Here is a 26,426-nt window from a genome sequence, read left to right on the forward strand (position 1 = left end):
TCTTTTTTTAAATTAAAAAGAAAAGGAGGACTTGTGGCACCTTAGAGACTAACCAATTTATTAGAGCATAAGCTTTCGTGAGCTACAGCTCACTTCCTCAGATGCATATCGTGGAAACTGCAGCAGGCTTTATATATACACAGAGAATATGAAACAATACCTATTCCCACCCCACTGTCCTGCTGGTAATAGCTTATCTAAAGTGATTTCCAGCACAAATCCAGGTTTTCTCACCCTCCACCCCCCCACACAAATTCACTCTCCTGCTGGTGATAGCCCATCCAAAGTGACAACTCTTTACACAATGTGCATGACAATCAAGCTGGGCTATTTCCTGCACAAATCCAGGTTCTCACATCCCCCCCACCCCCATACACACACAAACTCACTCTCCTGCTGGTAATAGCTCATCCAAACTGACCACTCTTCAAGTTAAAATCCAAGTTAAACCAGAACATCTGGGGGGGGCCAATTGGCTAAGTCATTATGCAAGGTAGCCTGTTTCCTCTTGTTTTTTCCTAACCCCCCCCAGATGTTCTGGTTTAACTTGGATTTTAACTTGAAGAGTGGTCAGTTTGGATGAGCTATTACCAGCAGGAGAGTGAGTTTGTGTGTGTATGGGGGTGGGGGGGATGTGAGAACCTGGATTTATGCAGGAAATAGCCCAGCTTGATTGTCATGCACATTGTGTAAAGAGTTATCACTTTGGATGGGCTATCACCAGCAGGAGAGTGAATTTGTGTGGGGGGGTGGAGGGTGAGAAAACCTGGATTTGTGCTGGAAATCACTTTAGATAAGCTATTACCAGCAGGACAGTGGGGTGGGAATAGGTATTGTTTCATATTCTCTGTGTATATATAAAGCCTGCTGCAGTTTCCACGATATGCATCTGAGGAAGTGAGCTGTAGCTCACGAAAGCTTATGCTCTAATAAATTGGTTAGTCTCTAAGGTGCCACAAGTCCTCCTTTTCTTTTTGCGAATACAGACTAACACGGCTGTTACTCTGAAACCTTTTTTTAAATTGTATTTCTAAGCCAGATTATGTAAAAGCTAAGTGTTTGATGCACAGGACTCCTCCTCACTTCCTTTTAAAAAAGGCATGGTCTCCCATTCAAGTGCCTAGTCAAAACCTTCCCATTCAAGTTATATTATTGTAATTTCAAAATAGCAAGATCTCAGAATAAAGGGAATGTACTTACTTTATAGGAACTGAAATTCTTTCAGATGCATGGTCTCTGTGGGCATTCACTATGGATGCACATGCACTCTGTGCAATTGGGACCAGAAGTTATTGGAAAGCAGTGTCTGTTGTTCCACACGTTCACCATTCAACTCCTCATGCTTTCAAATGAGGGCATGAGGGGTGGCACAGACCGTCGCCCTCTCTCCAGTTCCTACTCTACCATGAATCACCTGAGCTGAGCAGAGGGGAAGGAGGATGGGTCATGAATACCTACAAGGACCACTCATCATGAAGAACTCCAGTTACTATAAGGTAACTGTCTCAGCTGGTGCCTATGGGTATTCACTATGGGTGACTCCCAAGCAGTGCTTATTGACAAGGTAGGTGCAAGGAAGTGTTCTGCACAATACTTTTCAGGCTTGCAGAACCAAAGGAAGCCAAGGTTTGAATCAGAGCATACAGTCTAATAAGTGTGTGAATGGAGCCCCTAGTTGCCACCCTACAGTTCTCCTGGAGAGGCTTGAGCTCTGGTAGAATGAGACTTGACTGAGGAGGAAGGGCTTCTGCAAGCTGATAGCAGAGGATGATGCCACTGGAAATCCATCTTGAGGTCCTTTGGGAAGATATTGCCTCTCCATTCATTGCTCAATAATGCAGATGAATAAACTCAGAGATCTTCTCAAGATCTGCCTAGACAGAACACCAGAGCTGTGTGTACATCTAGGGAATGGAGTTTTCAGTCTTCCCTAGTGTTGAGAAGTTTCAGGTAAAATAGAGGTAGCTGAATCATCTTCTTCAAGTGAAAGTCAAAAGGATCTTTGGGGATAAACTTGGGATGCAATCTGAGGATACTTTCCCTTTATGAGAGATCATATAAGATGGGTCTGCCGTAAAGGCTCTGAGCGCTCACACCCTCCTGGCTGTGGTGATGGCTGTCAGGAAGACCCTCTTCATTGTTAAGTGTAAGAGGGAGCAGGAGGCCAAAGATTCAAATGATGGGTTAATAAAAACCGATAGCACAAGGTTTAGATCTCAAACAGGAGTAGGTCTTGATACTGACAGGAACATTCTGACAATGCCTTTTAAGTACCTTACAGTTGTGAACTGGGTGAAAATTGAGCAGCTCTCTATCAGACGATGAAAGGCATTAATAACTGCTAAAGGTACCCTCAATGAGCTGATGGACAGGCCCGATGACTATGGGGAGAAGATAATCCAGGATAAGGGGAGGATACTCTCTCTGTGCAGTAACTGGAATTCTTCAAGATGTGTGTTGAGATGTGTGGGTGCTTCACTTCAGGTGCACATGCACCCCATGTGCCTTTGATCAGATATTTTTGATTTCAGTGCCTGTTTGACCTGTGCATGGGCTCCAGACAGCATCGTGTCCCGTAACAAGGATATAGAGAACTATGTGGGTAAACCGCCCTCAACTCCTTCTCTACCACAAAGTCCCGCAAGACAAAACTCTGAAGCAAAGGGGAAGGAGGGTGGATAGTGGAGCATCCTAGTGATAGGAGGACACATCTCAAGGAACTCCAGTTACTGCACAAGGTGAATAACCTCTCCTTCTCAGAGTATTGTCCCTAAGTGTGCTCCACTTCAGGCTACTACTGGGAACCATCCCCTGAAGGGGGCGGGGGGGATTCAGAGCTGGATCTAATACTGCTATTCCAACGGCAGCACCTGACATAGAGGAGCATACCAGGGGAAAAAGAGTTTGAGAAAAGTGTGCACTGATGCCCAGGTTGCCGCACTGCAAATTACATCAATTGTTTCATTTTTTAATATTGCCATGGAGGTAGTTTGGGATCTTGTAGAATGAGCTATTATTCACCAAGGGGGGCTGAATATTAGCAGCCTTGTAACAAGCAAGAATACAACTGAAAACCCACTTTGAAAGTCTTTGGATGGAGACTGTGGATCATTTAGATCTGTCCGTAACTGAGATAAAAAGTCCAGAAGACTTTATAAATGGTTTGGTTCTGTCCAAATGAAAGGCTAAAATCCTTCTAATGTCCCAGGTATGGAGGGCAGTTTTCTCTCTAATCTCCTGTAGCTTTGGGGGTGGGTGGGGAGGAAACACAGGAAGGTGGATAACTTGGTTAATGTGAAAACTGGAGGGTATTCTAGGTATGAACTTGGGATGTGGGTGTAACGATTCCTTACGCTTGAAGAAAACAGTAAAGCATGGTAGTGGTGGTGAGGGATCAGCCATTAATGCTCTCAGTCCCCCAACTCCGTGAACAGAAGTAATGGCCCCTAAGAATGCCATTTTCATAGATAAGTGCACCAGAGAACACTTAGCTAGCAGTTCAAAAGAAGGTTTAATAAGACTATTAAAGACCAAGCTCAAATCCCATACAGGAATAGGTTCTCTGATTTGTGGAATAAGGGTAACCAACCCTTTGATGAATCCTACTATTATGGGTTGAAAAAGACTGAGAATTCCTGCACAGGGGAATGAAAGGCTGTAATAGCCACCAAATGAACTCTGACAGAACTCATGGAAAGACCCGATTTCTTTAAATCCAACACAATCAGGAACAGTGGAGTGGGAAGAATAAACTGGTGAACATTGTTGCTTGGTACACCAATGGTGAAATTTCTTCCATTTTTGAAGGCAAGTATTTCTAGAAGAGACCTTTCTTCTATTAAATAGGACCTGTTGTACCTCTGTCGAATATGGAACCTCCCTGAGAACCATTGAGGAGCCAAGCTCTGAGTTGGATGATGGTCACGTCAGGACAGAGTGTCGGACCAGAATCCCAAGACAGCAGATGAGAAAGGCCGAACTGGAAATGAGACGAATCAGGTAAGAGTATTAGACCTGCCTCAGCCAAGGTGGTTTAACCAGAATGACGATGATTTGTTTGATCTTGTTCAGTACTCTCAGAGGATACACCAGGTCCAAAATAGCTTCATTCATGGGGAGTGCCACTTTGGAGGTAGCAGTCAACATGAGAACGTCCAAGTGCTTTGTGTGTAAATTCCTGGTACTGCCTTTCGTCATCTGGAGAACAGCGGGAGACCAGCATCACTGTCTCACCCAGAGAATATGAAGAAGCTGTTGGTGGATCCAGTGATATGCGCTTCTCTGGCTATAACTGTTCCTCTGGATGCTCTAGAGGGGTCTGAGATGCTGGCAGACCAGGTGCCAACCTAAGTTCCCTCTAAGTTGTTAGGCTGCGCAGCTGCCTATTAAGCCCTACACAGGGGCTCAGAGTTGCGGCAGGAAGAGGTGCCCCTCCCCCAGCATGGACCTGCAGTGGCAGGGAGAGGCCTGCGTTCCTTGTGAACTCCGGTATACCCATTCCAGGGCATGGAGTCACACCTGGACCCAAAGGAAAAGGAAGAAGCAGCTCTCTTCTTCCAGGACTGCTGAGCTGATTTTGTCTGACTTCTTATGAGGGTATATCTCCTTACCCTCTTTGTGATTCTGATTCATGTAGTCTCAGGACCTGCTAAGGGTTGTGCTGGTGCCAGGCCAGAGGCACCAGACGGTGAGGCAGAATGCAGGAGGGTCCCGGATCCAGTCAAGGTCTCATGGAGAGCTCCATCAGGTGCTGTCAAAGTCTAAACTCCCAAGACTGCCTAGTGCAAGAGGAGAAGGAACAGCAGATCTCACACTTTGATGGGGTTTGTGATTCCCCCAGCCAGTACAGGCAGCTCTTGTGGGGGTTGCTTACTGGGAAGACCAGTGGTGAGACAAAGCAAGGACCGTGGGCATTAGCGTCCCAAGCACTGGAGGAATAACTGTGGTTGGGGCGGAGGGGAACAAATTCCCTTGCTTCCTGCTAAAACTACTAACAAATTAAATGCTAAAACTTTTAAAATAATTAAACTATTTACAGTATTCACAGGTTAGAACTTAGAGCAAACTAAAGACTATAGACTTTAGGTTTCTGTCCCAGACCAGGAGCGGTAGAAAAAGAAATGGAGAGAGAGTCAGGTCGACCTGTGCCAGCCCCTATGCCCTCAAGTGAAAGCACGAGGTGAAGGGCACAGGTATGAACCACTGGACGTGGCTATTGAAGGATTTCTGGTCCCGGGGTGCATGGAGCACCCTTGGGACCAGCACTCTAAGAACAAATACAAATAATTTTAGCTGTCTGGTATGTTTCCTATAGTCTTCTTGAACATATTTCTTCCAGTTTTTAATGTCTATAATTTCCCAAATTTTTGTTAGAAGACTGAGCATTCACTGAATAAAAAATGCTTTTGTAAACAATATATTGGATTTTCTGTCAGCACCCCAAATTACAATAAAATATAGTAGTGCAAAATCTAGACGAGAGTTTAGATATCATTGGGATATATACCATTCGCAAGTATCTTGGGCTTGTTAGTTGGACTAAAGCAGATGTTGTGCAGAATAAGAAGGACTATATGGTGACTACTCTTGTGTTTGTATTTGCTCATCTCCACCAGCTGGTCTAAACCACCATTTAGCTTCATAATCATCTGCTGTCCATCCTCTCCAAAGGATATATTCAGTAGCAGCTTTAGCCAGTGGCTAGCCAGTGTACTAGGGCCTTTATTTCCTCCTTTTGGCAATGACAGAGACAAAAAGTTCTGTAAGAAGTTACTCTGTCAGAAAAGAGAAAATGCACAGCGTTATTTCATTGCTAAGTAATATTCCTTTCACACACACCCTCCATGTAACTAGTGTACTGGTCTACCTGTCCCATGTTCCCATTGTTAGTCTCCTATGCCCATATTATTCAAAACATGTTTTCAGCAATATTTCGCAATAGCAAAAAAAAAAAAAAGTGTTTCAAAAGTAAGTGCTTATCATAGAATCATAGAATATCAGGGTTGGAAGGGACCCCAGAAGGTCATCTAGTCCAACCCCCTGCTCAAAGCAGGACCAATTCCCAGTTAAATCATCCCAGCCAGGGCTTTGTCAAGCCTGACCTTAAAAACCTCTAAGGAAGGAGATTCTACCACCTCCCTAGGTAACGCATTCCAGTGTTTCACCACCCTCTTAGTGAAAAAGTTTTTCCTAATATCCAATCTAAACCTCCCCCACTGCAACTTGAGACCATTACTCCTCGTTCTGTCATCTGCTACCATTGAGAACAGTCTAGAGCCATCCTCTTTGGAACCCCCTTTCAGGTAGTTGAAAGCAGCTATCAAATCCCCCCTCATTCTTCTCTTCTGCAGGCTAAACAATCCCAGCTCCCTCAGCCTCTCCTCATAACTCATGTGTTCCAGTCCCCTAATCATTTTTGTTGCCCTTCGCTGGACTCTCTCCAATTTATCCACATCCTTCTTGAAGTGTGGGGCCCAAAACTGGACACAATACTCCAGATGAGGCCTCACCAATGTCGAATAGAGGGGAACGATCACGTCCCTCGATCTGCTCGCTATGCCCCTACTTATACATCCCAAAATGCCATTGGCCTTCTTGGCAACAAGGGCACACTGCTGACTCATATCCAGCTTCTCGTCCACTGTCACCCCTAGGTCCTTTTCTGCAGAACTGCTGCCTAGCCATTCGGTCCCTAGTCTGTAGCTTCTTGTAGTGTCAATGACCACTGGCGTTTTTCTTGGTGATCCGTCAAATTAAACAGTTTTAATAGTTACACTGTCCCATTCTCAGTTCGTTGACTCACATGACCCTCTCAATCTGTAGACACATGAAAAAAATCAAAACCGTATGTACATTTTACTTACATTTCAGGAAAGCTGTTAGATTGGCATTTAAGAAAATAAAGTGTGGTGAAAAAGCAAGAACTTCTTGGCCATTACAGGAAAGTGCATCATCTACTCCAATGTTCTAGAAACAAAGGGTAACAAAGAGTTTGCCCACTCCTCCCACTGCCAGTAACCATCCTTTGTTGACCTTCTTTTCTGTGCAGCTGCCATGAAACCTCCATCCTCCTAAACACAGCTTCCGTGGTGCTGAAGATGCCCCAGAGAGTCTTTGATTTGCTTGACCTGGCATTGGTCATGGTATCAAAAAACTCTACTTCCACTTTAAGGTGCTCTAGGGCAGATGGAAGCCTACTCTATCATTGCATGGGAGAGAGGGTCTGGCTTGTTGGTCTCCACCCTAAGGAAGGTCTGTAACTGAGTGTGTCAATCCTTTCACATCTGAAGTTCTCTCACAAGGAAATGTAGTTCAATCCCAGTAAGACCTGCACGATCTGTGACATAAGCACTCAGCTGGTGGGGAGGAGGGAGAAATCACTCAACTAGTAAACCCTTGTAGCCAAACCAAAGGGTAAGCTATGGAGAGAAGACCACAGTCAAGTCTTTTCACTAGACAGACAGATGCTCTAACAGTAAAAGAAAACAAATAAAATGAAAGAATTGAGAGAGATCTTCCAACAGGAAAACCTTTCCAAAAAAAGAAACACTGATACATAAGTAGTTTCAATATAATTCATGTCTAAATATACTGAGCTGAATACACGATTATGCTAATTATTTTATTTTCAAACACATAATTAGCTTCAAGTGCAGTAATGTACATTGACAGCACATGGAGAAAAGAGAGATGAAGAAGACAGCAATTTAATCAAAAAGGAGCACCAGTAATAATATAATCTTAATTTGGAAAGGACTCTACAAAGACATTAAATAAAATACAACCAGGTAATACCAAACATGTTTTATTACCAGCTTTTGGAGCATCAATGCCAAAGACTATTTATATTTCAGTACCACCAGAAGCTCCAGTCAGCATTGGGGCCTCGCTGAGCTAGTCTCTGTACATAGTAAAACAAGGTCCTTGTCCCAAAGAGTTTATAATCTAATAAAATGAAAGCTAGCAAAATAAAGCAAAATTCAAAAGAATGAAATGAGAACTTTTCAGCATACACCTGAAATAAGAGAAAAGAAAAAAAAACCCTTAAACCTAACTAAACGAGAATTCCGACAGTGTAGAAGTATTTGATTTAGGTGCTATCCTCTCTAAAAGTGTATTTTTGTTTTTCATTATCACTGTGTCTGCAAGACAGATAAATCAAATGACAGTACCAAAACTTTATCTTCTTATTTACTCATGAACAGCTTCTTCTAATATATACTGACTGCTATAAAATCTTACCTCACTCACCTTGTCTGTCTCATGTCCTGGGACCACAGTTACAATAAGAATGGAAGACTTTTAATTTTGCTGTTTAAAATGGAAACTCCATAACAGGAAGAAGAAAGTCAAACTCAACAGTGACATCTACTTCCTGAGCAAATGCAAGAAATAAAACATCATCCCCAGAGGGATCACCATCTATAACCCTCTGACCACCACATACAACTCCAAATATGTTGAAGAGCTAGTTAGAAGGTCTGCAGAAAAACTGAGGAACCACCTCCAGCACCTCACACATTCCAGAAGGTACCACCTCAAACAAGAAATTACCACATGATCCAACACAATGGAAGAAAATATATAGGAATAACAGAGCAGGTGACACCTGTGGAGGAGAGGCGCTATATGTGAAAGAAAGCACAGAGTTAAATATAGTAAAAATCTCAAATGAATCAAACAGTACCACAGAATCTTTATGGACAGAAATTTCATAGTTGAAAAATAAGAGTTAAGCAGTAGGAGTACAATACCGACCACCTGACCAGCATGGTGATGGTGATTTGTGAAATGCTCAGGGAGACTAGAGAGCCTACAAAAACAGAAAATCCAATAATAATGGGGGATTTCAACTACCCCTATATTGACTAGGAATATACCTCCTCAGAATGGGATGCAGAGATAAAATTTCTAGACACCATTAATGTCTGCATCTTGGAGCAACTAGTCCTGGAACTCACAAGAGGCAGGGGAATTTTTGATTTAGTCCTAAGTGGTGCACAGGTTCTGGTCGAACAGGTGAATATAACTGAACCTCTCAGTAATAGCGACTATGATGCAATTAAACGTAGCATTCTTGTAGAGGGGAAAATACCAAAGAAATCCAGCACAGCAGCATTTAACTTCAAAAAGGGGAACTACCAAAAAAAAAAAAAAAAAAAAGGGAGGAAGCTAGTTAAACAGAAATTAAAAGGAACAGTCACAAGAGTGAAATGCCTGCAAGAATCAGGGAAACTTTTTAAAACCACCATAAGAGAGTTTCGAACTATATGTATACCTCAAATAAAATAAAAAATACAGTAAAAGGACAATAAAAATGTCACTATGGCTAAACAACAGAGCAAAAGAGGTGGTTAGAGATACAAAGACATCCTAAAAACTGGAAGTCAAATCCTATGGAAGAAAACAGAAAGGAGCATAAACTCTGGCAAGTCAAGTATAATAAGGCAGGCCAAAAAAGAATTTGAAGAGCAACTAGCAAAAGACAAAAACTAACAGCAAAATGAAGTACATCAGAAACAGGAATCCTACCCAACAGTCAGAGCGGCCACTGGCCCACAGAGGTGCTAAATGAGCACTCAAGGAAGACAAGGCCTTTATGGAGAAGCTAAATGAATTTTTTGCATCAGTCTTCACGGCAGAGGATGTGAGGGAGATTTGGAACAAACTGATAAATTGAACAGTAATAAGTCACCAGGACTAGATGGTATTCACTCAAGAGTTCTAACGGAACTCAGATATGAAGTTGCAGAACTACTAACTATGGTATTTAGCCTCTGTATCAGATGACTGGCAGATAGCCAACATGGTGCCAATTTATAAAATGGGCTCCAGAGGTGATTCCTGGAAATTACAGGCTGGCAAGCCTAATTGCAGTATCAGGCAAATTGGCTGAAACTACAGTAAAGAACAGTATTATCAGACACACAGATCAACATATGTTGGTGAAAAGTCAACATGGCTTTGGTAAAGGGAAATCATGCCTCACCAATCTATTAGAATTATTTGAAGGTGCCAGCAAACATGAGGACAAAGGTTATCCAACGTATTTGGACTTTCAGAAAGCCTTGGACAAACAAATTACAAATTAGTTGTTACCATTCAAAAAAGAAATCTTGGAGTCTTTGTGAATAGTTCTCTGAAAACATCTACTCAATGTATAGCAGCAGTCAAAAAAGCTAACAAAATGCTAGGAACCAGTAGGAAAGGGATAAATAAGAAGATAGAAAAAAAATATAATACTACTATATAAATCCATGGCTCACCAGCACCTTGAATTCTGCAAGTATTTCTGGTCACCTCATCTCAAAAAAAAAAAAAAATAGAATTGCAAAAAGTACAGAGAAGGGACAACAAAAATGATTAAGGGTATGAACAAATTCCATATGAGAGATTAAAAAGACAGGGACTTCTCAGAAAAAGAGACTGCTGAGGGAGGATATGATAGAGGTCTATAAAATCATGAATGCTGTAGAGAAGGTTAATAAGGAAGTGTTATTTACTCCTTCACATCACACAAGAACCTGGGGTCACCCAATGAAATTAATAAGCAGCGGGTTTAAAACAAAAACATAAGGAAGTACTTCTCCACATAATGCAGTCAACTCATCGTCAGGTGATGTAGTGGAGGCCAAAAGTATAACTGGATTTAAAAAAGAATTAAGTACATTCATGGAAAATAGGTCAATCAGTGGCTCTGGGTGTCCCTAAATGAGGTCCCCAATCCATGGTGCGCACCACCGCAGGGGGCACCAAGGAATGCTGAGGGGGGGCACAGCTGGGGCTCCACTCACTTGGACTCCTGGCCCTGCGTCCAGGGCTCTGTGCCCACCCCTAGCTATGGCCCCAGCCTCGGCCCCCGTACCCTTGTATGCATCCCTACCTCACGGAGCCACAGCCCCACGCCCGGCACTAGGAGTTGCAGGGGCGGCGTGAAGTAAAAAGTTTGGGGACCGCTACACTAAACCTTTGACTGCGAGAATCTGGGACTGGATGACAGGGGATGGATGACTTGATAAATTGACCTGTTCTGTTTACTCTGTTTGAAGCATTTTGCACCAACCACTGTTGGAAGATAGGATACTGGTGTGACGCTCACTATATGATTTTATAAAAATATGCTAATGAGTGTGAATATAATGTAACTGGAATATGTTTCATGCAAAAGGTGTCTTGTAAGGTATCATTACAAAGCTTGTAATCTACTGAGTGTGGTCATCCTATTTGTATAAATGTATCACTCTTGTATCTGAAACTAGAAATATAAAATAAAACTCTGAGGGCCTATTGTAATTATGCAAAGTGTGGGCCATTAATGGTGATTTGGACTCTTGATGGCTCCCATTAACCAGGACAATTGTCTGCAGATGGCTCTGTTTCACTTGTAAGTCTTCCTGTACACATTGGTGCTGGCAAGTGGGTAATAAAGTCTTACAGTGACATGTGATCATGTCACCTGAACTGGAATCAATCTTTAACCTGGTGCTTTTCCATTGAGAAGGCGCGGGTGGGAACCCAGAGAGGGACAAAGGATTCATGCCTAATGCAAAAGTGGCTGGAACAGAACAAAGTGAGGCAGCCATCATGAGGAATCCCCTATCTACCACCTTAGCTGGAACAAGGGCTGTACCAGGGGGAAAGGATTGTGTCCAGACTAGGAAGGTGTCCAGTCTGTGAAAGAAACTTATTGAAACATCTCTAAGGGTGAAGATTTTATCTTCAGTTTTACTGCTGTACTAGACTTAGACTTGTATGTTTTATTTTATTTTGCTTGGTAATTCACTTTGTTCTGTCTGTTACTACTTGGAATCACTTAAATCCTACTTTCTGTATTTAATAAAATCACTTTTTACTTATTAATTAACCCAGAGTATGTACTAATACTGGGGGGGGGGGAGGACACACGACAAACAGCTGTGCATATCTGTCTGTCAGTGTTATAGAGAGCAAGCAATTTATGAGTTTACCCTGTATAAGCTTTATACAGGGTAAAATGGATTTATTTAGGGTGCGCACCATGGACCTCATTGGGAGTTGGGCATCTGTTAAAGACAGGAACACTTCTGTAAGCTACTTTCAGTTAAGCCTACAGCTGTTAGGGGACGTGGTTCAGACCTGGGTCTGGGTTTGCAGCAGGTTAGCGGGTCTGGCTTAAACAGACAGGGTGCTGGAGTCCTAAGCTGGCAGGGAAAGCAGGGGCAGAAGTAGCCTTGGCACATCAGGTGGCAGCTCCCAGGGGATCAATGTAATCCAACCCATCACAACTGAGCTAGATGGACTTGGTCTGATCCAGTATGGTCATTCTTATATTCCTAAAAAAAATCATGAAGCCTAACTAGAGATACTGTAGAAAACCTAAAACAATTATAACATCCCCTGCCCTCCCCCAAAAAACAAATGACAGCCATCCAACACACACACACACACACACAGCTGAACCAATTTCAGCAACTCCACAACCAACAGATTGACCTTTCTGGTACAAATCACGACACCAGGACACATAACACAGACACCAAATGACACCTCAACAACATCAACCTATCAGAACTCCCTCTAACATGAAATGAATTATCTTTACTCTCTAAGGGATTGAACTTCTGCCTCACCACAGAACCTGATACCATACTAACATGTGGAACTAGAAGAATTCTTTCAGCAACTCTGCCTCAAAGAATTCACTCACAACAACCATGTCCCCTCTCTCAGTTATAAGAAAAAAGTATCATGACTGGACACCTCCCCCAGTGGACAAAGCACACACTTGATCATTATTATATTGATTGCTTCAGGAAAAATAATCAACTGTGAATTCTTTAACAAAAATGACGTCCACCACAATCTCTCTACCACCAAGAGGACAGCTGTACAGTCCCTGAAATCCAAACACCAGACAGTGATCAAACCATCAGACAAAGGGTGTGCAGTTGCGATCACTATGTCAAAGAGGCCAACTGACAACTCTTGGACCTCACCTATGACAAAGAACTCAAAGAAGATCCCACACCACAGTTCACACAGTAATTTAAGGATATCATGAAATCCTTCCCTAAACAACTTGAAGATAAACTCTGCAACCTCCTCCCCTACAAAAATCACCCCAGGGATCTTCCACATGCTTCTCAAGATACACAAACAAGGGAATCCAGGCAGACCCTTCATATCTTGCCACAGTACTCTTACTGAATGAATAGCAGGAGTCCTAGAAACCACCCTCAAATCACTCATGAACACAAAGGGACAGTTTCCTCCAGGACACATCTGACTTCCTCCAGAAACTCTGCAACATCAACAACCTTCCTCAGAACACCATCCTTGACATAATGGATGTCACCTTCCTATACAATAACATCCCTCATCATAACTCTGCTGTACATTAAAACTCAGGAACTTAACAGAAGCTGGTTTTATGGCTCACCAACTGCAATTTGTACCACACACTGCTGCCTATACACCCTCCTTTGTCTTCAGACTGCAGAGGTGTTAAGTGCCCACTTCATATTTAAGTGGTCTCCTACAACATGTGTGAACCCCTTATGCTTAACAATCTGTCCCACCTTGTATTTAGCTGTGACACTCTAGTTACAGTCTTCAGACCTGAGGAAGAGTTCTGTGATGCTACAAAGCTTGTCCCCTTCACCAACGGAAGTTGGTCCAATAAAAGATATTACCTCACCCACTTTGTGTCTCTCATAAAATCTTTTACACATCTCCCAGTTCCTTTTCAAAAATGAATTTAAATTTTAGTGCATTGAAAACGTCTTAAAAGTCTTAAAATTTTTCTAGTGTGTTAAAACACATGCCAAATTACTACTACTATGATTAATGTGTATGACGCTATTGTATGACTAGTAACATTATTTGTGTAGAATAATGCAATTGTAGAGGAACAGCTGAGCTTCCAACCCCTCCCATTTTCAGCAATAGAAGGCAACTCCCTGTGGGGATCTGAATAGTTAAACTCTGAGGTTCCCCCATCTCCACAATAATCCTTAATGGAACTTTGCTCAATGCAAAGAGGAGCACTGATGCTCTTTCGAAAGAGCCTGTCCAACTGTATGGACTAGTAGTATGCCACTCATATCTATTACTCTATTTATAGTAAGAGTCCCATCAGATACAAAGCAGATCCTAAACTGTGCTCCAGGGACTGAGCACTAGATGGGCATGTGGTGGTCTTCCTTATTTGCAGCTGCTTTTACAACACCTCAGACTCTTCACTGAAGAGCAGCGCAAAGCAAAGCAAAAGAAACTGGAAACAGGGAAAAGTAGCTGCCTCTACTTAGAGGCTACTGCTATATAAGAGGGAGAAAGGAAACAGGTGCTACCAGCCACAAACAGGAGAAAACAGAGTACAGATGAGAGGGACACGTGCATAGGAAGAGAAGGGGACTAAGTGGAGATGAATGTGCAAGTGAGTGGGAGGGAAAGAAAAACTGAACAGAAAGGAGAGAAAGAAAAAAAGTATATTGTGCGATTAACAGTTTTCAAATAGTACAAAACACAATGCATCAAGGAGACATAAAACTACATAAATGTGTTTCTATTATAACTCTTCCTGCAGTTGCCTCTGGGATATTATGCAGCTGTGAATGATGGGAATATGGTCTGGGGAAAGGCATAGAGAGTAGTCCATGAAACATAGTAAGATGTATCCCTATTTTGGAAAAGTTTGTGAACTCCTGAATTACACTGCTTATGAGAATAACCAAGTGTATATGCATTTCATGATCTTCAGATAGCCATCTTTTATCATTTCCCTACCCTACCCTCTTAATTAGGTCATGTTGAGTGTAGGGCCTGATTCTGTAAATATTTAAACATGCCCCATTCACATCTTTGGGACTCCGCACATACACAAAGTAACTCATATCTGCAAATGTTTCCTGGATTGGGCCTTAGATTGTTTGCCTTCAAGAGCCAGGAACATGTCTTGTCTTAGTTGTGTGATGCACCTTGCAGCTCCTGAAGTGCTCAAAAAATACAGAAATAAATAATGTTGCCTCCTTACCTTTTGAATAACACCCTTGCAGTCATGAGAAATAGCAAGGTTGGAAAGAAGAGTAAAGACCGTACGCTGAATTGCGCTGTTCTCAGTTAGTGTTTGGGAAGCTAACTTGATAATGCTGAGCATTAGTGAGTTGCTGGTTGCGCTTCTCTGTGCAGTCTGAAATGGAGACAGTCCACTGCTTGCCCAGCAAAGAGAACCACAGCCTTAAAGAATGAAACATTGTTATCATTAACATTTAAATGAGACTGCCTCACTATTACAAAATTAAGAAGTGACCAGGCTGGATGGGGGAAATCTATATAATCAGTATATACCATATCTATAGAAAAACAGCATCATCTAGACTATAGAGCAAGTGGCTGGGAGTCAGGAGACCTGGGTTTTAATCCCAAGTTCTGCTGCTAACCTGCTATGTGACTTTGGGCAAGACATTTCACCTCTTCCCCTCTTATCTATTTAGTTAGCAAGTTTTTCCAGGCAGAGCCTTGTCTTTCACTATGTGTTTATAAAGCTTCCAGCAAAAAGGAAATCTGATATTACTTGGGACTTCTAGATGTAATGGGGAAAAAGTCTTTTTTCCACTTTATATTAAACACCTAAAATATGAGATTCCATGTCAAAGAAATTAAATCTGCCTCAATCGCCTCTTCAGACAATATATGAAAATAAGGATTTTGATCCTAGTTTAGCAAAGGTGGACTTTATCAAATATTGAGGGAAAGCAGAGGTTCATCCATCAGTGATATTATTAACAGATAAAGGAAAATACAATTCCTAAAATTTGCTATATTCACAAAATCGAAGAAAAACGGTTTACTATAGATAGGATTATAAAAAGGAATAGGTGAATGATAACTATCCCAAGTTTTAGAATGAAGAACTTCTGCCTTTACTGAAGAAATGAAAAACTGTCATAGGGGAAAAAATGATCAGTATCTTGTGATACAAAGGAAAATTATTACATGTTACTTATCAGCGCTACTTTACATCAGTAAGGCTAAAAGAGGAAGGACAAGAGAAAAGATGGCTGTGTGATACAAGTGAATTTCATGTACAATTTGGAGGTATCACCCTAAAAAATAATTGGAAGCAAATGTGTGAACAAATTGAATACATTATACTGATTGTATTTACCAGACCACTGGTACAACTGCTGCTAATTCTGTTGGAAAAACAATATTTTAATTAAAGAATATTCTGATGAGCTGCATTTAGTAGTTCTATTGCAAATCACTGGAAGACACATTATCCTCCAGAAACATCTTGTTTTATAAAACTTGGTAAACAGCAGCAATAGGAAGCCTCATCTAAAAAAAAAATTATTCAACATTTGGAAAAAAATGTTTTAAAATATATGGTTACCTTTGGTTGAATTTGTGGGGAAAAGTAATTCTCCAGCAATCAAGTCAACAATTACATTTATGTTTATTCAATGACAAATAGCAACATTGGTCCTATTTAGTGAATTTCTTTTTTATTTTTAGTTATTTATAAACAACCTTAATAGAATGGCTGTTATTAAATAATTATCATATACTCAGTCAGAACTCAATGTCATTATTACACTTCCAACAGTGGTGTGAGGAAAACTCTTATAACCTCGAAAAAGAAAAGCAAGGTATAAATTTAACCTCAAAGTTAGCAATTTCTGGATTATAAAATATAATATAAATGCAATGTGTGAAATACAAGGTATTTTTCTGTATTAAACTGGCCTCTTTCTGCCACATAAGTAACCATTTTATTTTTCTGGAATACACGGATTGACTCCAATCCTGAAAGCTATTCTGCGTGGAGTTCCAACGAAGTCCACATATCCACCTGCATGGAACAATTTGCAGAAATAAGGCCTTCGAGCTGCAACTGTTAAACTAATCTCATGCTAATGCTGAGAGGAAAAATCAGGGCATTTTTTCAGTTTCTACATGTAAGGTAACATGCACAGTTACTGCTCACAGGAAAAATTAGTAGAACTGCCTTGAATGTTTAAAGTTATTCATGAAGTACTATTCTTTAGAAATATAAACCTAATGTTCTAAAAGCCTTCATTTCATGCAAGCTGGACTGTGTGAGCCAGCATTACTCTATGCAGCTAAACATCAAGGTCAGATTCAATTTTCCTCCACATACCCCTCCCACAAAATATTTTTTGCATTACAAATACACCCACTCCCCCCTACCTTCAATGTATTTAACTTTCATATTGCAGTAGCAGCCAGCACACACATACACAACCAAGTTGGACCCCCACAATACAAAAAAGGGGTAGTTCATCTCTAGCTGTTGCATATAGATGAGCATCACCAAACATTGCTTTACTCCTAGGACGCTAACGGAAGTGGTTTAATGAACTGATAAGGTGAGTGGGTTGGCTCAGCTTGCAGCTAGCCTGAATAGTAAGAAAACATGATTAAACTGAAACCACATCCCCTTATAGGCAAAGTAAAACAAAATAAAAAAATGGAAACTTCCTTCTAACCTAGATTCAAACAGTTTAAGGCCAGAAGGGAACATTAAATCATCTAGTCTGGCCTCCTACATATCACAGACCAGTAAATTTCACCCCGTTGTCTCTGCACTGAAACCAATAATGTGTTTGGTTAACACACAAACTTCCAGAAAGCATCCAGTCTTGATTTGAAGGTGTCAGGACCACTTCTTTTGATAGTTTGTTCTGTTAGTCACCATTACTGTTAAAAATGTATGCCTTATTTTTAAGAATTCTAGGAATTTGTCCTGTTCAGCTTCCACCATGGTTCTTGTTATGACCTTCTCTGCTAGGTTCTACACTATGATCAAGTCACCTCTGTCTTCTTTTTGATAAATTAAAACAGATTAAGCTCTTTATGTCTCACAGTAAGGCATTTTCTCCAGCCCTCAAATAATTGTTGTGACTCTTTCAGCCTCAAGTGTTTCAACATCCTTTTAAAATGTGGATAATAAAAACACACACAGTATTCCAGTAGTTTCACCAATATAGGTAACTCCTGAAAGTTCACTGAAGTTTGTTAATAACTGCCTGTGTTTTTGGCTGATATAGGTCTTATGGTGCAAGTTGTAATGTATGGGCAGATCCATACTGAAATCAATGGAACTCCATGCAAATACAGCAATCTGTCCACATGGTACAGGATCAGGGCCACATCATGGAGCTGTTCCAATATAAGTAAATATATTAAGTCCTTCACTACTACTAAAAAAAAAAAGACCCTTCAGATCATTCTTGCATGTATACGCTAAGTTAAATTCTAAAATAAAAATAAAAACGAGCAAGTAATCCATAAATTTTTACAATATAAACGTTCATTTTAACAAATGTTTTTCACAATTAGAAGTTCCTAAACTTGGTATGTCTTCTGTTTCTGACCATGCCCCTCCTCTGTAGGCTGAATACAACAGATAATTCAGCTGAACAGGTTTACTACTGGAAATACATTAAAGCATGGTCCACATGTTAATTTGCACCATTAAATCAAGGTGTATTTTTATATGGGTTTAAACAGGTGCACTGTTGTGTGTGGTGACACTAAACCTGGCTTACTTTGATTCAGTCTGCATTGATAAATTAGGCACAAGCTAAGCTTATATAACCAACTTTAAACTGATATAAGAATGTCCACATGGGTGTTTGTACTGGCTTGAACCAATTTAAATTACACAGGTGCAACTCCTTTGTATAGACAACCCCAAGAGAAATTTCAGAAAATTTGTGATGGGGTATACAAATTGCATATTAGCTCATTAACCCTGTGTTGCCCAATGTGGACGCAGGTTGCCCCACCCCATCATACTTGGGAGAGAGGTCAAAAATGGATGGAAGAGCTTAAAAGGGAGAAACCAAGCTCAGTTGAGGGCAGTGCAAAAAGGACAGCAGACTTTCGCTCCTTAACTACGGATAGAGGGCTGATGGAATGCAGAAGCTCCTTGGATGACCTCTGCCAAATGGCTCCTCCCTGAAAGAAGGGTAGGCTTGAAGCTGACTCACTTTTGAGAGGGTTTCATTACTCTCTATTTACTTGGGAACCTGGGAACTGCACAGTGAATTAATATGGAGAAGACAAAAAATCTTACTGGAACAGAAATTTGGTTGGCTGATAGCAGATCACAATTAACAGGTAGTCACAAGTGTGTTTCATTGTATTTACCCTTGATGCTCAGAATGCTGAGGTACACTTATTATGGAAAGAGAATAATGAGCGAGGTTGTTGGAAGCATAATAAAAACACAGATGCCTCTAAAACAGTGTTTATCAAGTGTTTAGAAAGGTATTTGCTATTGCTATCACAACATATCACAAGATTGAGAGGTGACTTGATCACGATGTGTAAGTACCTTCATCAGGAGAAAACATTGGGCACTGAAGGGATCTTTAATCTAGCAAAGAAAGGCATAACAAGAACCAATAGCTAGAAGCTAGTTAAGAACTTATTTCTAATTTGAATTTAATAGTTGGGGTGATTAGCCACTGAAACACACTACCAAGGGAAGCGATGGATTCTCCATCTCTTGATGCCTTCAGATCAATACTGGATGCCTTTTTGGAAAATATGATATAGTTAAACACAAGTTATGCTTCAGTCAAATACAAGTTAGTGGGCTCCATACAGGGATAAATGGGTGAAATTTAATAGCCTGAAATATACAAGTCAGACTAGATGATCTAATACTCCCTTTTGGTCTTAAATTCTATGAATCCATTCATTTATAATGCCACATTACCACTTTCTTGCAGGAATACAACCTTCTTAATAATGGCTCATCCATGAGTGTTCTTAATAAAGAAAGTATTGTTTTGCTATTCGCTGCCACGAAATTCCTGAAGGTGGTATTTCCACAGAATATATTACAATGTGGTGGGTCTATGGGGATTTCAGTAGCATTGAGGCTCACCTGGAATTTAATACCTATTTAATATAGGATCTTTCAAAACCCAATCTTTTTTTCCCCCCAAAGACAAGAAGAGACTTTCAGATTTAAAGAATATGTTCCTCGGAACAGGGACCTGAGGCACAATCCTGACTCTTACTGAGGCAATGACAAAATTCCCATCCACTTTGATGAGGCCTGGTTTCATTCTTTTTCTTTATACTTGTTTGTAAAGAGCACAGAACCTTTTTTCGCACTAGAAGCACTCATTCTTTTGCCTCTTTTTTTCCATTTACATAGACATTACTCTGGATAAAATGTTTTGACATATTATACCAAAACTTGAGTCTCTTACCCGTGGGATAATTTGCAGTGTAGACACAAAGCAAATGAAGAGCTATTTGCATTAAGGAGTCATCCATTATAAACCATGGCCACAGAGAGTGGAGGACAGGGACAAGATGAGCCTCGAGTGCTGCCACCTAACAGCAAGATATAAGGAGGAATATACAGTACAATAATAAATATTGGTTTGAAGCATTTTATGCAATATTGAAAGCAAACAAAGGAAATTAAAGAATTTTAACATACTATGGAATTCTTTTAAAAATTCTTTTTTCCTTGAAGGGTCCCTTTAATGTACTTTAGATTACAGAGTTAAAATTTACTTGGTTGCTTTAAATGGTACTAGAGGCAGAGGACAGTCTTGTTTCAATACTGGAATATTGTCTCCACAAGCTGCCTCAATCACATTTTAATTCAAGTCAACACTGAGACTTGATTGAACTGGTTCCATCCGGACTCCATAAGATTGTCTTTACTTACATGCACTGATATTTTTTGCTATTTTCTTGATAGTCTCCATTGACTTGTTAGTAAATTCTCATAGATGTGCATTGACATTTTTTTGTTTCATCCTCATACTGTATAAACTGAAGGATATTTACCAGCTACTAAATACAATAAAAGCTTGTTTACCCAGCATGCTGGGGAAATGCGGGGTGCCAGTAAGTGAAAATTTCTGGTTAACTAAGAGGGAGACAGTTTGGGTGTGGCAGAGGATGTGGAGCTGGGGCACAGGAGGGGGTGTGGAGCGCAGGCTCTGGGAGGGAGTTTGGGTGCAGAAAGGGGCGTGGGGTGCTGGAGGGGACTCCGGGTGCCTGATCTGGGAGGCACTCACCTCGGGCAGCTCCCCACAAGCAGCGACCTGTCCCTGCTGTTCCAAGGTGGAGGCTCGGCAAGGCGGCTCTGCATGCTGCTCCCGCCCTTGCTCTGCAGCTCCCATTGGATGGGGACTGCAGCCAATGGGAGCTGAGGAGGTGATGCCTGCGGGTGGAGGCAGTGCGCAGAGCTGCCTAACCGCACCTTTGCCTCGGAACAGCAGGGACAAATCGCTGCTTGCGGGGAGCTGCGTGGAGCCAGGTAGGGAGCCTGCCGGCCCCGGGCCAACCAGACTTTCTATGAAGATTAGAAATGCCGTTTATAGAGCTTTCCGGTTGGTAGAGGGCCGGATAACAGAACTTTTATTGTATATTGTTTCTGCAGATCTACACTAACAAGCCAATGTTGTCATCCTGGAACATTTTAATTACTGGTGAGCATAAACATGAAACTGAAGATGTTCTAACATTCCAACTGCGATTTTACAAGGCCTCACCCTCCTACACATACTGTTTCCCTCTACCTCAACTAAATTTGTTATTAAAACTCTGGAAAAAGCAGAAAAGGAAGGAGGATCAGTGTAGTTCTGCAGAGAATACATTCAGAGAACTTCAGTCATAAGCAGTAAGAGAAGGTCACCTGTGCAATAACAGAGGTTCCTCGAGATGTGTCCCCCTATGGATGCTCCACTGTAGGTGCGGCAGCACCCCGTCCCTGGGATTGGAGATCACTGGTAGCAGTGCCCATTGGATCATGCACACCTCCCTGTCTTGCGCTGTGAGCGGCAGCTATATATAGCACTGTATGGTCCAACTTCCCTCCAGTGCCTTCTGTCCAAAGCAGAGGGAAGGAGGGTAGATAGTGGAGCACCAACAGGGACACACATCTTGTAGAACTCTTCTCCATGTTTTTCCTCACCCCAACCCTTCTAATAAGTATTCCATTTTTCCCTTTGGAAATTTTGTCTTCTAGCAGGGGGAGGTAAGAAATGGGTAGGAAACAGTCCCCTACCAAATATTTTGGCCACTACCTACACATTTTTAGCTTAACATCCCATACCACCTCTGTTGGCAGAAGTTTGTATTCAGTGGCTGGGAGCTGAAGTTTCAGTGTCAGAGTTAAAAGGTTTGATGTATGCATGTAATGTTCTCTGCTGCAGGAAACAAATGAGCCATTCCGGTCATTGGTATTAAGATGAGGTCCAATCAACCTGAACAATATTTAAAATTGAACATATCTGTAATCTTTATTCTTAGACCCCGAACTAGCTGTATGTGGTAATATTATAATACAAATAGTATGACTACTTACTTTGCACTCTTCATTTTGAAAGAGGCAGTTTCTTAGGAGCTGCAGAACAATTCTTAGTTCCCTGATAAGATTATCCTCCTGTTTCGACAAATATGTTTCAAGAGTGTCAGTTTGAAAAAAGAATCCATTTTATATAAGCAGCATGTTTGTCTTAATGGCTATATTGTAACACACAAGCTCTCACTTATGCCATAGAACCTTTACTTGTAGGACGCTAACCATCTCTGAAAAGTGATATTTCAGTAAGCTCATCTACCACAGAAATCTATTTCTGGTCATCTATCAAGCATAAAGGAACAGTGATATAAAATAGGGTCCATGCTTCATCTCTATAAGGTGATACATGTAACACTTGTTTTTAAATCCCTGTATGTATGCTGGCTAGGACTCTGAGTGATGAAGTAAAAGGCCTTTCAAAGAGGCAATGTGAGAGAGCGAGAGGAGGGGAGGATAAAATAGAAGGAAATATGAAAGTTATCTTTACAAGTGACATTTGTAACAAGTTTTTTCCCATTTTAACAAAACAAAATACAGATAACATGCAATCAAAAATTGCTGTGGGAGCTTCTATATACACTACTAGCTATTTTTGTATTTAAATAATAAATCCTAACTGCAATCCTCTTTCCAAAAAAACAATACCCTATAATTAAAAACTAACAGTATGGAAATCATTGGGATGTCAGAAAGTTGCAAACATACAAATAGGATACTCATCCATAGTATTTACAATATTGTGCCTCCATATATTTCTAGAATCATGTTCAACCCTCCCCTTCATAATTCCCTTCCAAAAGGGTGAAGAGTCCAAGCAGATAAAATTAGCCGGACTGATGATTAGCGGAAGAGACCCTGTCTGAATCATTTCTCTCAAGGGAAAGATTTAATTATTCAATTAACACACAATAACTGGGCAATACTCTAAGCAAATGCACGGTCACTGTCAAGAAAGAATATCAAATATCAGAAAAAAAAATCTTCTGCTGCAGATAAAATGTTTTGTGTCCACCTTGTCAATTTTACAGTTACCTTTTTTTTCTGTGCTGTTTTTCCAGGCCTCAGGGATTCTAAGTTCAGCTGTGCATGAATGTGCTTCATCTGTTCCATGCAGCTGTCTATAAGGTCAGCTGAAAGACAAAATCCATACAATTCAGAAGCCTATTCACATTCAAAAATACCCAAAACCCCTCACTTGTAAATTAAAGTATAAGGAATTTTGTTTCCTAATCAACTCTTCAACTTTGTGCTTTCCACATAATTAAGGCTCTCTATATGATGGAAATGAGGTAAGAGTAAAAACAAGTAACCCAACCTTTTTACCCAAAATACTCAGGTGGGTAGGGTATTTCAGCTGGTACCCAAGAACATGAATTTGTGTTCAATACCTAAACCCAGTTCACATTACGAAGTTATGAACAAGAGGGTCAGAAATCCATCAACCAAGTTGAAAAACAGCCAGGAACTGATGGAGTTAGGGTTGTACACCTTTAAAACTCTCTTTGCTTCTGTGTGCATGCATCATGGCATAGTGTCCCCTTCTAGGCTAATTGTTTTTTAACAGTTCTGGGATTTGTCAGGCAAGTGGGGATCTATGAGGCAATTTCACATAGTGGAAGTTAACTACTGTACATGACCTAACAGCAACGGGTGGGGAATGTAATGTCTTATATATACACACTATACATAGTGTTCTTCATCCCAGAAGACCTTCACAAGTTTAGAATAAGCAGACTATACAAAGGAATCCACCTACAAAATACAGTCCTTCTGAGATGAAAAAAAAAGAGAACAGTTTAACTAGTTTAGGACAGTACATTATTATCAATTATTATTATTATTATTTGTATGCTTGGAGTGCTCAATGTGTTACAACTGTCCATATGCACAAAGTCACAGCGTCTTCACAGAGAAGATCACAAAAGCTCTGAGACACTGGTAAAAGAAAAAAAAACAACAGGTGTTAGACACCAGCAGTGTTTGAATGTTTTTAGTACTCTAAATGCTGAGGAAAATAGGTGTCAAAGCACTGAGAAAGACAGGTGTTGGAACACCACAAAAGTACACTTATGTGCCCAAGTCTCAGAAATGTATGGTGTACTGTACCCGGCCAGCAGGTAGAGCTGGGATGAAGAAAGTATACTTAATGGACGTCAAGTCACTGTGATCTGGAACAGTAGCTTGTAGGGAGTTCTTTTGCTACCTACAGTCAAGAATGAACATTCAGAAGGCAATACTTATAGCTGGCAAAAATTGTGGATTATTTCTAGCAAGGATCATGCTCTGTTCGGTTCACGGTCTTCATGCATCTACCAATCTCATGCTAAGAAACCAAAAACCAGGAATGAGACTCTTATACAGATGGTATCTTTAGACTGAGAAACAGAGCCTTTGTGTTTTCTAAACTTTAAGTTAAATGCTCAGTGACATATATAGTTACAAAGAAACAAGATAAAAACAGATTTTAAAATATTCTTATTTGAAATTTAGGGCAAGAGAAATATTTGTGTCTCTCTATGTATCAGGTGTAGTAATTCAAACTGTATTCTAAAATTCACTAGGGCAGTAGATCCTGTAATTACCTCATGCACAGAATAGTTATGAAGATTAAAAATAAATATAAAATGTATAATATTCCACTAATAAATCACATTATTGAAAAACTACACACAAGCCTTCATTCTCTGATTAAAAGGTTACTTACCATGGACAGTAACTGTGGTTCTTTGAGATGTATCCCCCTATGGGTACTCCACTTCAGAAGCACAGATGCCCCATATGCCTTCAGAGATTTTCGTTAGTGGTCTGTCTAGCCTAGAGGTGCACACTGCACAGCCTCATGTCCTGCTCAGAGGCTGAATAGGGCTGCATGGATGAACCACCCTCTGTACCTTCTCTACTGCAAAGCCCCACAAAGAAAACTCTGAAGCAGAGCAGGTAATGGAGCACCTATAAGGACACACATCTCAGAGAACCATAGTTACAGCAGGGGGTGACAGGTTTCAGAGTAACAGCCGTGTTAGTCTGTATTCGCAAAAAGAAAAGGAGTACTTGTGGCACCTTAGAGACTAACCAATTTATTAGAGCATAAGCTTTCGTGAGCTACAGCTCACTTCATCAGATGCATATTGTGGAAACTGCAGCAGACTTTATATATACACAGAGAATATGAAACAATACCTCCTCCCACCCCACTGTCCTGCTGGTAACAGCTTATCTAAAGTGATCATCAGGTGGGCCATTTCCAGCACAAATCCAGGTTTTCTCACCCTCCACCCCCCCACACAAATTCACTCTCCTGCTGGTGAGTAATCTTTTCTTCTTCTTCTTCGAGTACTGTCCCCATGAGTGCACTCCACTTCAGGTAACTCCTGAGCATCATCCCCACAGGGAGGAGGGAAGTTTGGAATCGAGTGAAGAACTCAAGAACGAACCACATTGCCAACCACTATATTTGATCTAGAGGAATGGACGAAGGAATAGTGCTTGGAGAAGGTATGTACTGAAGATCAGCTAGTGGCTCTGCAGCTCTCATATACTAGAATGTCTTTAAGTAATGCCATAGATGTTGATTGGGATCTTGCAGAGTGTGCTAACACCCAAGGAGGAGGCTAAATGCTGATAGCATTGTAACATGCAAAAATACACCCACAGATCCACCTTAACCTCTGAGGGGAGACAGTGATCCTTTAGATCTGCTTGCAATGGAAACAAACAGTCTAGGAGACTTCTAAAATAGTTTGGTCCTATCCATATATAAAGCCAAACCTCATGTGACACCTACAGTATGAAAGGAAGCCTCCTGTTGAAAACTGTGGGTTTCAGGGGAAAAAAAGCAGTAAATTAATGGACTGATTAAGATGAAATTCGGATGATGCCTTAGGTAGGAATGTAAAGAATAAGGAATTTAGGGACGGAAAAAAACCTGGTCTTTGAAAAATACTATGACAGTATTTCTGCTATTAAAGTGCCAATTTCTCCAACTCTTCAGGCTGATGTGATTGCTACCAAAAAGGCCATTTTCATGGACAGATTAAGTCAAAACTGGTGTTTTGATGCCAGCTGGGTATTTGGGCCAGGT

General features: G+C 40.8%; 1 protein-coding gene across 11 annotated transcripts in view; it reads right to left on the reverse strand.

Moving 5' to 3' along the window:
* RTTN (rotatin) overlaps positions 1 to 26,426 on the reverse strand; it is a 145,464-nt gene that overhangs the window by 4,574 nt on the left and 114,464 nt on the right. For 9 of the 11 annotated variants that reach the window (XM_073331729.2, XM_073331722.2, XM_073331720.2 and 6 more), the window contains 5 exons: positions 23,378 to 23,475; positions 22,349 to 22,426; positions 20,232 to 20,358; positions 15,011 to 15,213; positions 5,507 to 5,774 (listed from right to left, as the gene is read on the reverse strand). In XM_073331729.2, coding sequence (XP_073187830.1) covers positions 5,507 to 5,774; positions 15,011 to 15,213; positions 20,232 to 20,358; positions 22,349 to 22,426; positions 23,378 to 23,475 — 774 coding nt within the window. Of the gene's footprint in view, positions 1 to 5,506; positions 5,775 to 15,010; positions 15,214 to 20,231; positions 20,359 to 21,680; positions 21,868 to 22,348; positions 22,427 to 23,377; positions 23,476 to 26,426 lie in introns of those variants that run through there. The other 2 variants (XR_012157271.2, XM_073331726.2) reach the window with 2 other exon arrangements.

The sequence above is a fragment of the Lepidochelys kempii genome, chromosome 2 (genome assembly GCF_965140285.1).
Source record: "Lepidochelys kempii isolate rLepKem1 chromosome 2, rLepKem1.hap1, whole genome shotgun sequence".
Taxonomy (NCBI): domain Eukaryota; kingdom Metazoa; phylum Chordata; order Testudines; family Cheloniidae; genus Lepidochelys; species Lepidochelys kempii.